The sequence below is a fragment of the Uloborus diversus genome, chromosome 4 (genome assembly GCF_026930045.1).
Source record: "Uloborus diversus isolate 005 chromosome 4, Udiv.v.3.1, whole genome shotgun sequence".
Taxonomy (NCBI): domain Eukaryota; kingdom Metazoa; phylum Arthropoda; class Arachnida; order Araneae; family Uloboridae; genus Uloborus; species Uloborus diversus.
In genome coordinates this window covers 89,595,067-89,609,794 of record NC_072734.1, presented here as the reverse complement: position 1 = coordinate 89,609,794, position 14,728 = coordinate 89,595,067, and the positions used below count along the sequence as shown (strand labels likewise).

Genomic DNA, 14,728 nt, shown 5'->3' with positions numbered 1-14,728 from the left:
TATTTATAACCTCAAATTAGGTTTCGTTATATCACTATAAATCTGTCCACATGTGCACAAAAAAAAAAAAAAAAGTCAAAATTGATTCAGGGGTAATTAAAATGGAAATTTACAGAGAAATTTGTCATAAACACGATAGTTTCTTTACTTTGTAAGTAAATACACATGTTTGTAATGAATTTGATACTAAAGAGAAAACATTTATTTTAGAAAATAGTGATACCATAAAAACAAATAATTTTCTTCTAAATACCTAACTGCATATTTTCATAAGAAAGATCAAACAAAAATGATAGGATTATAAAAAAGCTTAGTTTTGTAAGAATGAAAATGAATATTTCTTACTTCGGGAAGATCTCGCATTTCATTCAGCATGCTTTCTAAAATTATAGACAATGCTACGACAGGATCCGTCCTTTGTCGATTAACCAACTTATGAGGCTTTTTGAGATAATCACAATGCATAACCGTACCAGCTCGTCTTCTTTTCTTAATCGACACAGCTTCTTTTGGAAATTTAAGAACTAATGATTTTCGGCGAACCTCATCGGCATGTTTAAGCAGCTGTTTTGACAGGACGAGTTTGGTTTCGTCTACTTTCACTAGATGGTCATCTTCTAATCCAGCCTTTTCTTCTTCCTCTTCTTGTTCTTCTGTCATGGCTACCTGGACTGGTGGAATTGGAGCTGCTGGCTGATAGAGTGGACATGTTTTATTTGTTCTCATATGACCAATGGCTCCACATGCCCCACATTTTAGCTATAAAGAAAATACATATCTATATGAAACAGTAAATAATAATTACAGTAAATGACTTTTATTTCAATTAAGTCAAAGTTTGATTTTTACTGCAACGAACATCAGTGTTTCTCAAAAGATGCTATCACTCAAGCACACCTGGAGAATATGGTTCTAGTTAATATCACATGTTTAGAATCAAAATCAGCTGAATCTATAAATTTTCAAATTTTTCTTTTCGATACTTCTTGGTGGATACTTTCATGCTATAAAGCAATGAAACAGATCCAGCTCAATTATGTCAAAAACTTGTCAAAAGGTGGGTCTTCTATGAAAAACAACTTATTCCATGAATGTTTTTTTGGCCACTATTGTAAAATTTAAAAAGATGATTGAACTAGTTTTGATACTAAATGCCTCATATATCAGGGCAATCTCTAGTAATTTTTCCACCCTGGGCGATGCTGACAAGTGCCACCCCAGGTCTTCATAATACATTTTTTTATTCTTAAATATATTTTTTTATTCTTAGCATACTCTCACATATTGCAGAAATTTGAGCTGCAAAGAAAAAAAAACTAAGAAACAAATTTGAGTTTTTCACTTTTATTTACCTCCTTACATTTTGCCATCATGAAATTTGCTGCTCCTAAAACCTGCCTCCCGAGGCGGTGGCACAGGTTGCCTACTCCAGGTGCTGGGGCTGTCACATATAAATAGCTATTATAGGCAAATACGGTCGACTCCGGCTACAACGCAATCCGACTTATGCGTAATGACTATAACGCGACTTTTTCAGGAGCAACGAATTTTAGAGCTAAAGTGAATTTCTAGCTCTCAACGCGAAAATATTTGTAAAGGGATCGTAATGTCAAGTTTCTGACTACTAAACATTGACTTTCACCCTTTCAGCATCACTGACTGTTTAAGTTCCCCCACACCGCACTGTAATCATGGTAGCTTTATTAGTGTGTATAATATCCCCACTCCTCATTTTTCATTTATTTATTCTAAATATGAAAGGTGATGAAATATTGTGACACCTAGGCACGCTGTTTCATCTAAAGTTTGAAGATGGAAACAAAAAGCGAAAGTGTGCAACAATTTAAGAAAAGATAGGAATTCTTGATACGTTTGAACAACAATAAACTGCACCGAGGGTAGCACAACAATTAGGTATAAGTGAATCTTTCATACGTATAGTTAAAAGTCAAGATAAGTCAATCCGTATAAGCTCAGACCTTAGTTTTAATATGAAGCTCGCAGAGTAGTGATTAAGTAAAATGCAAATATTATGAAATTGGAATCTGCACTTGTATTGTAGATTATAGAGAGCCTGAAAGAGGGGTGTTACCAAAGATGTAAATGTAATAAAAGTAAATGCAAAGCTGCTGTACTTAAAAATATATTAGAATGACGATTAGAGATTGCGCAGCATAAATCTTCAGTTTTTAAGATATAAATGTAACTTATTGTATCTACTGTATAGTACTCCTACAGTGCAATGCTTTGTTATTACTTCATACTGTACGTACCATACTGTTTTATTTCTATGTCTCTCTCTCCCATTCATCATTGCCTTTATGCATCGTAACAGTATTTTATGTTGAATAATGCAGCTTTTTTAAAAAATACGGTAAAAATTCAGCTCTTTATGTAAGAAACAGTAATATATAGTTAAAACATAGTCTAAAACAGTTAAGTTGGGATCCGACTGTAATGTATTTTACATGCTGACAAAATGAAAAAAAGATTTTCTGAAAAGGTTGTTAATTTTCCCAGAGCTATGCAACATAGTTGTCAGAGCTATTACTTGTACTTGAGGAGCTGTTCACTCTCAAATTTCGATAGCGCTTTTTATTATGCAAGACATTATCCCTCTTGATTATTTGTTAACTTAAAAAAATATGTTATTTTTTTAATACATAAATATTGGTACAAAGAAAGTTTAAAAATAGTGCAAAATTAAATATTTAAATAAATAAATTAATATCAAATTCTGTATTTTTAGCCAAAAATTGCATCTGATCAGTCAAGAGCACAAGCAAGTTGCAATTATTAAACACATTAAATAATTACAAATACAATTAAGCAAGATTTAATTAAAGACAAAGATGTAATACACAATTGAGGAAAATACAAACTTTTAACATTGGGGCTTCTTTCTTGACTTTCTTTTTAGGGGGCATAAGTTTTTCTTTCTCAGCATTGCGCTTTAATCTTCTAAGTTGCTCTTGGATCCTTAAAAACAAAATAAATGACAAAGGAAAAATGAGATATGAATTTCTATAATTAAAAGTACTTCTATTACCTTCTTAGTTAGAGCAAATTATTCAAATACAAAGTGGGGGGGGGGGGCAAAAAAAAAACAAAAAGGCCCAGAAGTCAACAAGCTTATTTTCCAGTTCACCAATGTCAATTTATTTTCATCAAAAAAATCGCTTTCTCAGCAGACTTAGGCTGCAATTTATTTCAAATAAACCTTTTCACAATTAGGAATTTTTCTGGGAGCAAAATCTTTCTCTTTCATGTAAAAAGAAAATAATTTGTTAGAATCAAAATAACACAGAATTCATTCTTTAAAACTGTCAGGCGTTATGTTTCAGGGATCGAGAAATCATGAAATACTGAATGAAAAAAATAAAAGGCCAATTCCATCCAGAACATTCTACACAAATCAGGAATTCTCCAAAAAAGCACTCTTGCATGGTTGTGCACAGAAATTTCGGGGCCCATCGCAAATAACTTTTACGGGCCCCCTCCATATTTTTCACCAATGCGTCCCAACACATATTTTACCCCTCATTTAAAAAATTTCTGGTTGTCTTCAGGTTCAGGCCCGGGTCAACAGGTGTCCCTTCTCCCTCCCTGTGCACGCCCCTGCACTCTTGTACATCTTTTCTTTAAGTCAGTACCCGTGGTTCTCATCCTGAGAGTTGAGATCTAATTGAGAATCGAGTCGGGGGGGGGGGGGGATGTGTTGAAAAGCATGATATACAAGCAGAAAAGCAGCAGTGATGCAAAATAGAGCATTAGCAGTGCTATCGTAACAATTTCTACCACAGCAGTTAATTTTTTAATTAGGTAAAAGTGGTTTATACAAGATTAAAACGAACAAAATTTCAGAATAAATATTACACAGAACATAGTTCTTTTTATACTGAAAAATGTTAACCATTTCAATTAAAAAAAATAGATCACAAATAAACACATTAGCATGCAACTAACCAGATTGATTAATACATGATTGCAAAAAAAAAAAAAAAAAATGAGAAATTTGATTTGTTACAATGCATAACAAGTTTGAGTCAGTAAAGTCCTTGCTAGTTATCAACATTTATGTACTTTTAATTTAAGAAAATCAATTATAATGAGGGAAAATGCTCAAGTTACTTACCGTCGTCGTTCTTTACGTATTTCTTCCTTCTGCTGCTCATCTAATGTGGAAGCAAACTGCTTTCTGAAATCAACATTTAAAATGCAAATAAATAAATAAAGAGAAGCACCATTTATATGCATCTCTTTTATATGCTTTTATCATTTATACATTTTTTAAATTGGTCACTGCTGAGTCCAATACACATTAACATATATCTATTATAGTTTTTTCATTTGTACGCTTTTTCATGCAGTCCCTTCAAAAACGTATAAACGGTGCTTCATTGTAAATAAATAAGCTGCAAATTAGGAAAAGAGTACAAATAAAAATCAACTTGTTCTTAAAAAAATATGAAAATAGTAAGAAGTAGATTGCTAATAACAAATTAAATATCAGCAATGGTAATTTTTATATTGTCAAGTAATGCAACAACATTCTTACATTACTTTAGTTAGCAATCGATAAAATTCTTAATTTATGTGGAGAATTACTTCTTTAATGAGGGAACAAAGAAAATGGGGGAAATCAAATGAAACTAGTTTTGTTCTGGGGAGGGGGGGAGCTACATAGCCCAGCTTTGCATGGTATACCTCGAAAATAAAAGTTATGTGAAGTTCACACACATGTTCAACCGTCAGTCCTGAACAAACATAAAAACAAAAAAATCTGTAACATTTCCCGACAAATAGCAGAAAAATAACCATAAAAGACAATTTTTAAATCCCCTGATTACAGGAAATGCCTCAAAACAAAATCAAGAATTTTATTTGTTCACCATCCAGAAAAATTTGGCAACAGATTTTTTTTTCCTAGCGTGAATGATTTTGCTCATGCTAAAAATGAGCTTGCGGCAGACGATAAATTTCCGATTTAATATTGAGGTTCCTACCTAAAAATACTTATAACTTTTCTCCAAGTGATTTAATAGCCTAGGAGATTTTGAAATCAAAGTAAACAAATCTACTATAGGGTTATTTTTTGTGGGCTTTTGAATGCCACTGAAATCGAGACACTATAACAATTGTTTAGGGTAGAAAGAACCATTTAATGCCATTTTTAGATCCTAAATTCAAAATTTGAACGCTTCGGTACTTTGTTGGCGTTTGAAAATCCCCCTTATGTTCCTTCTCGGGTGCCAAATACCTTCCTGCCGAATTTGGTCAAGATCCAACGTAAACTGGATTTGTATAAGGAACATACACACATAATACATTTTCTGTTTTATTTATATAGATTTTCATTCAACAGACACTAAGTTCAACAGTTGGCTATAAAGCAAAAAAAAAAAAAAAAAACATATATTTAAAACTAGTTATTACTCAGAAAAAATTATTAATCTTGAATTTCTGAGCAACTCTCTCTCTCTCTCTCAAAAAAAAAAAAAAAAAAAAAAAGGAGAAATTACATGAAAGAAGCATCTTTTGTTGTTCGGATTCGGACATAAGTATCAATAACTGCAGGCTTGCGAACTGTTTCAATTCGAACAAACTCCTTTCCATCTGGGTTTTTGAATGTCCTATATATTTTCAATATTTTTCCATTCTAAAAGGAGAAAAGAAAAACAGGTGTCTTTTTACTCATGAAAGAAAATAACCACAAATATACATTCTAACACTTTCTAATTTACAGAAACTACAGAGTAATTGTTTAATTAACTTACAGAATTAGATCCAGTGCTTCCCAGAGAAGCATTTTCATCTTCTCTGTCAATTTCTCGATCTGTAACAAAATTTAATAAATAAACAGGATGTTAAAAAACTTTTAATATTAAGAAACTCCAAATATTTTAAAACCTAATGGTTTGAGATTTCTTAACTATGTACAGTTTGTATCAAATTCACTTATTTATTTGAAATCCTTAAAGATTTTTTTATTTTTTCAAAAATTACCTTCAACAAAATGAAAAAAATATTTATTTACTTCATGTTCCACTAAAATGACATAAAATTGACATTACTATAGGATATTTTGACAGTTGCTGAATGTATTGATAAATTGTTAAACTCAATAGGCAATCCTACATCTTATTTTTGGATAATTTAAAATGTTTTCACAGCTATAAGCATGATAAGCTTTCTTTTTCATTTCAATCATATAAATATTAAATTTCAAGTAATATAAATTCATCCAGTCAGAGGCAAATCGAGGAGAAGGGCTATGAGGTTGCAACCCCTACCAGGCTGGATATCTCGATTACCCACCATCCCAAAGTTGCTCCCAAGTTAATGAAATGAAAGTAAAAATAAAAAAAAAGAAAAATAAAGCATAAAATAGAAAGATATTTACTTGAGAGTTAATGAAAAACTATTCACCCCCATTGCTATACAGGTCTTGATCTTCATTGGGAATTGGTGAATTGACTAGGACCAGCCTAGTTGGGTTCAATGCTTGTCACGTTTGCATTTATGTGTGATATTTTATGCTTTAAAAGTTATCAAATAGATAAATTTTTTTGCTTGAAAAAAAGAAGGGAATGAGTTCTTACTCTGATATTTTGAAGTAACAAAAATATAAGTATTTTACATTGCATACTGCATTAATTTCATTTCACACTGCATACTGCATTAATTTCATTTCACATTAGGGCCATTTCCATGGACACTTTCGACCCGGAAAAAACCTTCTTTCCTCCACATTCCAGTTATTTGCGGGGTATATGGGGAATTTTTCTCCTCCAGCTTGCTTCTGGTGTGAAACAGGGGTGATTGTGAGTTCATCAAAAAATACCTGAAAGTTTTAAAGTGAGAACGGGGGGGGGGGGGGGGGTAATCTTTGGCCCCTATTACTTAAATGCACCTTTGAGTATTAAATGTATTAAATAGTTCTGAGTCAAAATATTGTGTGTACATTTGGTTAAATTTTTAATGGGTTACAAAGTTACTTTTGAGCTGGTGTTATACAAATTATCTTGACATTTGTCCATCTTAAGGCTCTTGCAGGTATATTTGATGAGTATTATATAATTTAAAAAGATTGCGGAGGTAGGGATATAAAAGCATAACAAAAAAAACGCATAATTCCGATATTTTCGGACATAAAAACACCGAAAATACGTCTGAAAATACCAGAAATTCGGTAAAATACCGGAACACAATCACCCCTGGTGAAAGCCGAGTCTCGTCTACTTGCTGGGTGTAGCCGCTACAAGTGCTGGGCGAAAACCGCTTTCTCTGGTACAATAGGAGACCTCTTTTTACATGGAAACGGGGAATTTTTCAATCTTTTTTTTTGCAAAGCCGGGCGGGGATTTACGGGGTCGAAAAGTGTGTTGTGAACGTGGCTATTGCATACTGCATTAATTTCATTAAACTATTTCTAAAAGTTTTCAGTCAGATAATTTTTTGTATATCATCAGTGTATACTAGGCAGGAAAGAAGATTGTTACAAGGGCAGGAAATTCAATGCAGACCCCCATATACTGTTCAGAATTTCTCTAAAATTCAGTAAAAAATGCAGTCAAAATTTCATTAAAAAGTGTTATAAAGTCATAAATTTCGCACAGTCAACATCATAATTTATATAGGGCACATGTTATGCATTAATACAAAGCAATTTTCTCTATTTATATCGCAAGGCTACCCATAATGCATGCTAGTTAAGTTATCCAGTGAGAAGCTTAGAACAGTACAATGTGAATGTTGTCGAATTTAGTACCTTTGTCCTTTTTTCTCCTTTCTTCATTATATAGTATATTACTCTCCTCTAACATCAGTTTCTGCACGAGCTCTCGCCTTTCAGCTTCTTCTCTTTCATGGGAAAGTTGAGTACTTGTCTTTTTATTTGAGAGCATATTCTCAATATTTTTCCCCATTTCTTCAATATCCGAGTCATCTTCTGAACTGGAGTCTTCATCAGTTGATAATACTTCTTTTGAGGCCAGTACTCTAAATAAAAATAACAAGATTTGAGTACAGAGAAGAATGTTATTATAAATATGATTTTTTCTTTCAAACGTTTTCTGCATATATTTTTAGAGCAACATACTGCAAAAACTCGAAACAATATTGAGAAAAATAATTTCAAAATACAAATATACTTTTGCTGTACATCTCTCTCTACTCATCAAGCTTCCTGATGAGTAAAATATAAAAAAGAAGTAATATATACGAAGTAGTTAATTAAAATAAATTCAGTTGAACTCGCTATAACAAGCACAAAGGGACCACAAAATTTGCACGGGTTTGTGAAAATTTATACATGCTCGCTTTGTTATTTTTTATATAAGTACGTTACCAAAGAAGTTAATGCTTTGATTTGAACTGTCTTATTGTCTCTTTCTTGATATTGTTTTTGAGGAATGTGGAGTCTATAAACATCATCATTTGCATCCTTGGCTTCAAATAGTTTGAAGTTTCTCAGCACTTTAGAAGCTAAGTATGCTGAGGGCTATTTAACTTCAGATTCTTCACGTTTGTCACGTCTTCTTTTTTTCTCCCTCTCTCTCTTGACTGTTAGTTACAATATCCTTGGAAGTATATCTCGGAAATTATAACATTGTCTTCAACAAATACATAATTTTTAAATGCTGCTCTACTCCACAAATTTAAAAAAAAAGGCTGTGTCATCACTTATTCTCATTATTTATGTCTTATCTCGAACTTTCAGTTGAATTCAAAATGCTAATGGAATTTTTCCAAACATACAATAATCTTTTCTGAGGAGAGAAGTAACAGACATTTTATGAATTCCAAAAATATTGCTCGCTTTAGGCAGGATTTGCTTGTTAAAAGCGAGTTTTGTAGCAACCAAATGTTTTTGATTTCCTTGCTAAATCCAAGTTCTCGTTAAAACAGGGCTGGCTATAAGCGAGTTCAACTGTAGTAGCCAAAAGTTTTCTAACTTCACATCATTTGATTTACAAAAAGGTAAGACAGACAACTTGCAGACAATCCTTCAAAAAAAAAAAGTCTAACATTTAAATTAAAAGTAATTAAAATCACAGAAAAAGCTTAGTCCTTCAGTCTTGAATAAATTAGCACAATTTGGTTAATAACCTTTTTTTAATTTTAAATTTTTTCTTTGGAGCGGGGGGGGGGGGATGTTAATGTGCAACATTATTTCACTTTTAGCAGAAATTATTTTGATGATATTTATAACTCATATTTCATTTTACAATTATGTGAAACTCCAATCTACTTTATTAATGTACTTACTAGATTTTTATTTTCTTTAAGCAGATTTTGTTTTGAAATTGATATTATAAGAAGTAAAATGCTTATGAAAAGAAACAATGATTAGGCTAGTCAAAATTAATTATAATACACATTGCAACACGTTTTTAAGTGTTAAAAAAAGAACTAAGTACATAAGCTCATAACACAATGAAGGGACTCCTTGTAATTGGAAAACATGTTAGCAATATTTTTTGCCATCTGTGCTATAATTCTGATTTGCCCAATAATTATTCTTCAGCTGGAAGAAAATTAATTAATTGTCTTTCCCACTTATATCAACTACTATTCAACTTTGCTAATAGAAAAGTCTATCAAATCTGTAAGTGGATAATTTTCAACAAATATTTTTTATAGTACACCAAAAAAAAAAAAAAAATCTATTTTGCTGCATTTATGCTTAAACTGTTGTCATCAAGTTGTAACAAAAGTTTTAGCATAACCGTAGAAAAAAAAAGAAATACAGTATGTGAGACCCCAATTTCAGAATCCTATAATTCAGAAGACCCAAAATCCAGATTTTTTTAATTAAAAAGAATCAAAAGTTTAAAATTTTTTTTTCTTTTAAGTGTATAAGTTTGTGGCGAACCAGGCTTATCTGCCGCTTACGTAATTTCGGAGTTGCGCGGATCTTATTAACGTGGCGGCGAATGAGTCAGGTGACTGTGTTTTCTCCTATTTCTCCCTGGGGAATTACGGAACGCAATATATGATACAATAGAGAGAAATTACCCAAGCTATGTATTTCATATTTATGGCAAATACAGTAGAACCTCGATTAACCGAGCCGATAATGAAGTCTATTTTTTCAAAGAAAATAACGTTAATATTATGAAATGATGAATTTTCTATTTGAATATAAAAATATTTTCTAGAAATTTGTGAGGTTTTTAATGCATCTTTTAATATCTAACTTGGCATTGTACAAAAATTCAATTGATTTCATAAATCTTACTACAAGTTATTTCCCTATTTTCGTTTTTTTAAGTGTAAAATATTACTTTTTACATGTTTGTTTTCATCTTTTAAAAATATTCTATTGTATTTTTAATTAATACATTTTAAAAGTTTGCAATTCTGACCAGATTTTCTTAAAAGTTTCTATTAACCGAGATTTCTGACATCCGAGGCACTAGCGGTCCCAATTAGTTTGAATAATCCAGGTTCTACTGTATAGTGCAAGGAGTCACAGCTCATTGATACTTCTGATGATCAACATCTTGTAAATAAAATTCTTATTTTTGATAATAATGGAGTCATATTTCTTATCAAGAACATCAATTCCGTTCATAACAACAAAAGTTCAAAAGGTAAATTGTTTCGGTTTGGCACTTTCCTGTTAAAAACACTACTTTCAGCTTTTTAAAATGTTTCCATGTGTTATGCATAAATAAGCCTTTGCTGCTATCTTTTAAAACCTACTCTTGGTTAACAATATTTTTTTTTCTTCTCATAAGTATGCAATACAATGCCTATTGAGAAAAAACGCAAAAGTATTCTTTGTAAAAGTGTGATTTATTTATTGTATCAATCAGGGCCGGACTGGACTCCTCGAAGGGGCGCAAACCTTAGAACTTCAGAGGGGGGGCAAAATATGTATGCACTTATTTGCCAATTGTAGATTATATATAACAAGGTGGGTGCGAGGGAGAAAAGCTTTTCAGATGTGTCATTGCTCATTACTAATTACAAAACTTCTTGCATACGTGTTCACACGAGAGGTGCATTTAAACTTTTATTTGGGTGTTTTGCGAGGTATTTTCGGAGGGAGGGGAGTTGTTGTCCTTGCGTGTGTGTGTGTGTGCGTAGGATTATAATATTTTACCTGCTACCTTTTTTTTTGATTGTCCTGAAGAGAGGGAATGGTATTAGGAGAGTAGTGCAGGTTTTTCCTTTAAGTGAGATATGTATGCTCTAAAATTTAGTGTTTTCTCCTAACAGGGGCGCAACAAGAATTTTCTTTAGAGGGAACACATGAAAATAAAAAGAAAGATAAGAGGATTCAGATCTAATAGGGAAAAGGAAGGAAGGAAAAGGTGGAATCCGGGGGTGCTCCCCCGGAAAATTTTCGACACTTGTAGTTTTAAAAACGCAATTTTAGACTTTCTTTGTTGATGTTAGGGGAAAAAAGTACATTGGTTTCAGTGGATATTCTAGAAATTGAAGCCTTAAAAGAACGATTATAGGCCAGATTTACTGAATTAGGGTAAGGAATGGAGCTTCAAGGACTGGCCCCAATCGATTTAAAAATAAAAAAAAGATCGAAATCAATTATTCCTCTCCCTTCAAATTTTCGAAATTAAAACTAAAAATTAAACTAAGTGTAACTCGAAATTAAACTAAGTGTAGTTTAAAGAACCTATTTTTTTATGCATCGATTCCCAAAGTGTGTTCCGTGGAACACTATGGTTCCGCCGCGAATTAGTTATTCCAAAGCAAATTTTCTACAGTAAATTTAAAAAAATTCAAAGAAAAAATAACATTAAGAATTTAAAATGCCACGACAGATTGTAATTGCAGTTGTCATTGTGTTTCGCATCGCCATTACACATGACAAAGAAAATTCCATCTGATTTGAAGCAAATTTTTCCTTTAGCTTTAACAGTATTTTTAACAAGTTTCATGCCCTTCAGTTAAGACTATTTAGCTATATTTATATTGTTCATATTAGAGACATGAGTAGTTAACACAAATAACTACTTTCCGAGACAGAAATATGCTTGCTTTCCGCAGGAAAGGATTTTATGATATTGAATGAACTTCCTGACGAACTGAAGCTTTTTTAACTGGAACAAAAAACATCAGTATCTATAAGCTTTCAATGTTTTTCCACGCAGAGCGATAGGGATAACAAATATGTACCGAATTTCGTCCGATTCTATGCTTTACGCTTTGAGTTGGAGTGCCTACAATAAATCGGTCTAATATATGTAGACGCAGATACGGACAGATTCGAAAAATACTTAAAGTAGGTTGGACACAACTTAAAACTGGCTAATATGTCAAAATATGAAAAATTTCTCGAAACCGTGTTTCTTCTATATAAGTAATTATGATAGCGAATGATTATTACTTTTCATTTGACTTTCAGATCGTTAGCATTTTGTCTTAGGGGTTCCTTGAAGTGTAAGTGAAGTACTATGAAGTACTATCGGTTCCGTAGCTGAAAAAGTTTGAGAACTTCTGTATTAGAGGAAGGCGGTTCGGGGACCTTTGCTCGAATATAAGTCTTAAAAATGCGATTGTAATACAGTGGACACCGGTTAATTGAATCAGTGGTTAATTGAATCAACCGTTTCAATGAATCAAATTGTCAAAAACAGAATAAAATCCAGCTTTGTTGAATTAGCCACTTTATGGAATCAAAACTGTTTAGAGCAAACGTGATTCATATAAGCGGCGGTCACTGTACTAGAGACAGTAATTTTTCAAAATTAAAGCTCCAAACAAGCAGTTTTCGAACTTGCTGGGTATTTGAGGTCTCTCCTGGAAATTGAGAAATTGAAGATTTGGACATGAAATTTCAGATGCTACATAATGCTTTCGGCGTGAAAGGGAGGGGGGGGGGCGGTCCGGAGGAGTAGCATTTTGAAGACTTACTTATTTTCAGACGAACTAGGAAAAAAAAAAGAAGAAAGGAATAGGGGTTGGGGGGGGGGATAATTAACTGAATAAGCTGTAACTATTGAATATTTTTCATTCAAAGATTTCTTCAAAATAAATTAAGATTTTCCCCATACTGTATTATTGTTATTATTATTTTTACATTAAAATCACTTCGTTTTCCCAATACGTGTTCTTTGCTTCTCTTCAATATTAAAGAATAGTCTGAAAAACATTCAACTCAGCGTTTTGGGGGAGGGGCACCCTTCAGGTTGCGCCACTGACCTCCAACCAAAATTTCTTTAATAATTGCATAGAAATTTTGCAAAAGGAACCTGTAAAGCTTTTATGACGTTTCTACTTTGATTAAATTTCATTGACTTTCTTGCACTTTTTGAAAGAATTAAAATATTATTGTTTACCGATACTTGATAATATTAAATATTTCATTACAATAAAAGGAAAATATGATTCTTTTGGATTTAAAATTATATTTAAAAATTGTGATTACCATATCATAGTGTACAAGAAATTGCTCTTTTGGTCAACATTATTACCACATCCCAAGCTAAAGTAACATGACTAAACATATAAATAAAAACGTAATATAATGTTATCTGAAAATAACGGAGTAAAAATTAAATAATATAAATCTATAAATAATTGTGAATAAATTTTACGAAAAAAGAAAATGAACTGAAGTCAATAATAGCGATTGTGGAATCAGATAAGGGAAGATATGAATTTACAATATATGTACATAATAATGCCTCTTAAAAAGGAAACATTTTCCTCAAAAAAGTAAAAGGTAATAAATATAAATTTTAAAGGATTAATTTAATAAATATTCTCACAATGTTAAAAGTAGTCTCATTTCTTGACTACCTTCCCACAGTTCGTTACTAACTTTTTCATTGTAAATTGCAATATGTTTCTGTAGTCTGAAAATGTATTTTTAATAAGTCTTTTCAAAATTCAAGGTGGCAAAAACGGACCCTTCAAGAAACTATTCGCCTACAACAATGTATAAAAAAATATCCTTGAAGACCTGAAAAATGGGCGAAGAGGCAGGCCCGGATTTACGTAATCGCACGCCGCAGTGCGGAGGGCAGGGCACACCACAGAGGGCCTCCTTTACCCTAAAATCAGCCTGACTCCGTGCTCTTCGCCTCTGACTCCGAAAACCTGGAAAAAAGACATTTTGTCGCAATAACGTGAAATGAAATAACTGAAGGGGGTGTCTAAAAATGCAACAGAACGCTTAGAAACTGACTAACAATTACAAGAACGGGATGTTTGTCTTAATCCTAGATTGAATGAGCTCTCATCTGCAAACGTTTTTTTAATGTCTCAAAATATCTGTTTAAGTTTAAGTAATTTTAAAATTAACGATCGCAACAAAGGGGCCCCTCAAAAACTATTCTTTTAAAGACCTGAAAAAAGAAGGAAAGAGGGTGGGGGGGGGAGTCACAATATGGCTGCAGGGCGCTTTAAAATGACAGAAGGGCGCAATTGGGCGTTTAAAATTTTTCGATTACAGGTACGAGGTGTTTGTCTGCATAAGGGAAAAAATTCTACAGGGCTTTTTAGAAGGCAAAAGGGCGCAACAAGATGTTGTTTTCTGTAAAATAAAGATGAGCCACCTCTAGATTCTCGATAACTGTGTGAATGCAATAGGAGGTACGATAGCAAGAAAACTGATGATTAAAATTGCAATGGAAAATATTGCGGTCCTAATACACTCTTACAGAAACAAAACGACCTGTACAATTTTTATTTAGGAAAAAAAGGAAGCAAAATTTATATTACTATTGAAAATGATAACGTAATATATGCT

General features: G+C 32.4%; 1 protein-coding gene across 1 annotated transcript in view; it reads right to left on the bottom strand.

Moving 5' to 3' along the window:
- The window catches only part of LOC129221372 (transcription initiation factor TFIID subunit 1-like), a gene marked incomplete in the record, with an annotated part of 170,910 nt that overhangs the window by 24,110 nt on the left and 132,072 nt on the right, over positions 1 to 14,728 (bottom strand). Inside the window, 6 exon segments of the mRNA XM_054855844.1 lie at positions 346 to 759; positions 2,883 to 2,979; positions 4,136 to 4,198; positions 5,523 to 5,659; positions 5,778 to 5,836; positions 7,772 to 8,001. Of these exon segments, the coding sequence (XP_054711819.1) occupies positions 346 to 759; positions 2,883 to 2,979; positions 4,136 to 4,198; positions 5,523 to 5,659; positions 5,778 to 5,836; positions 7,772 to 8,001 (1,000 nt within the window).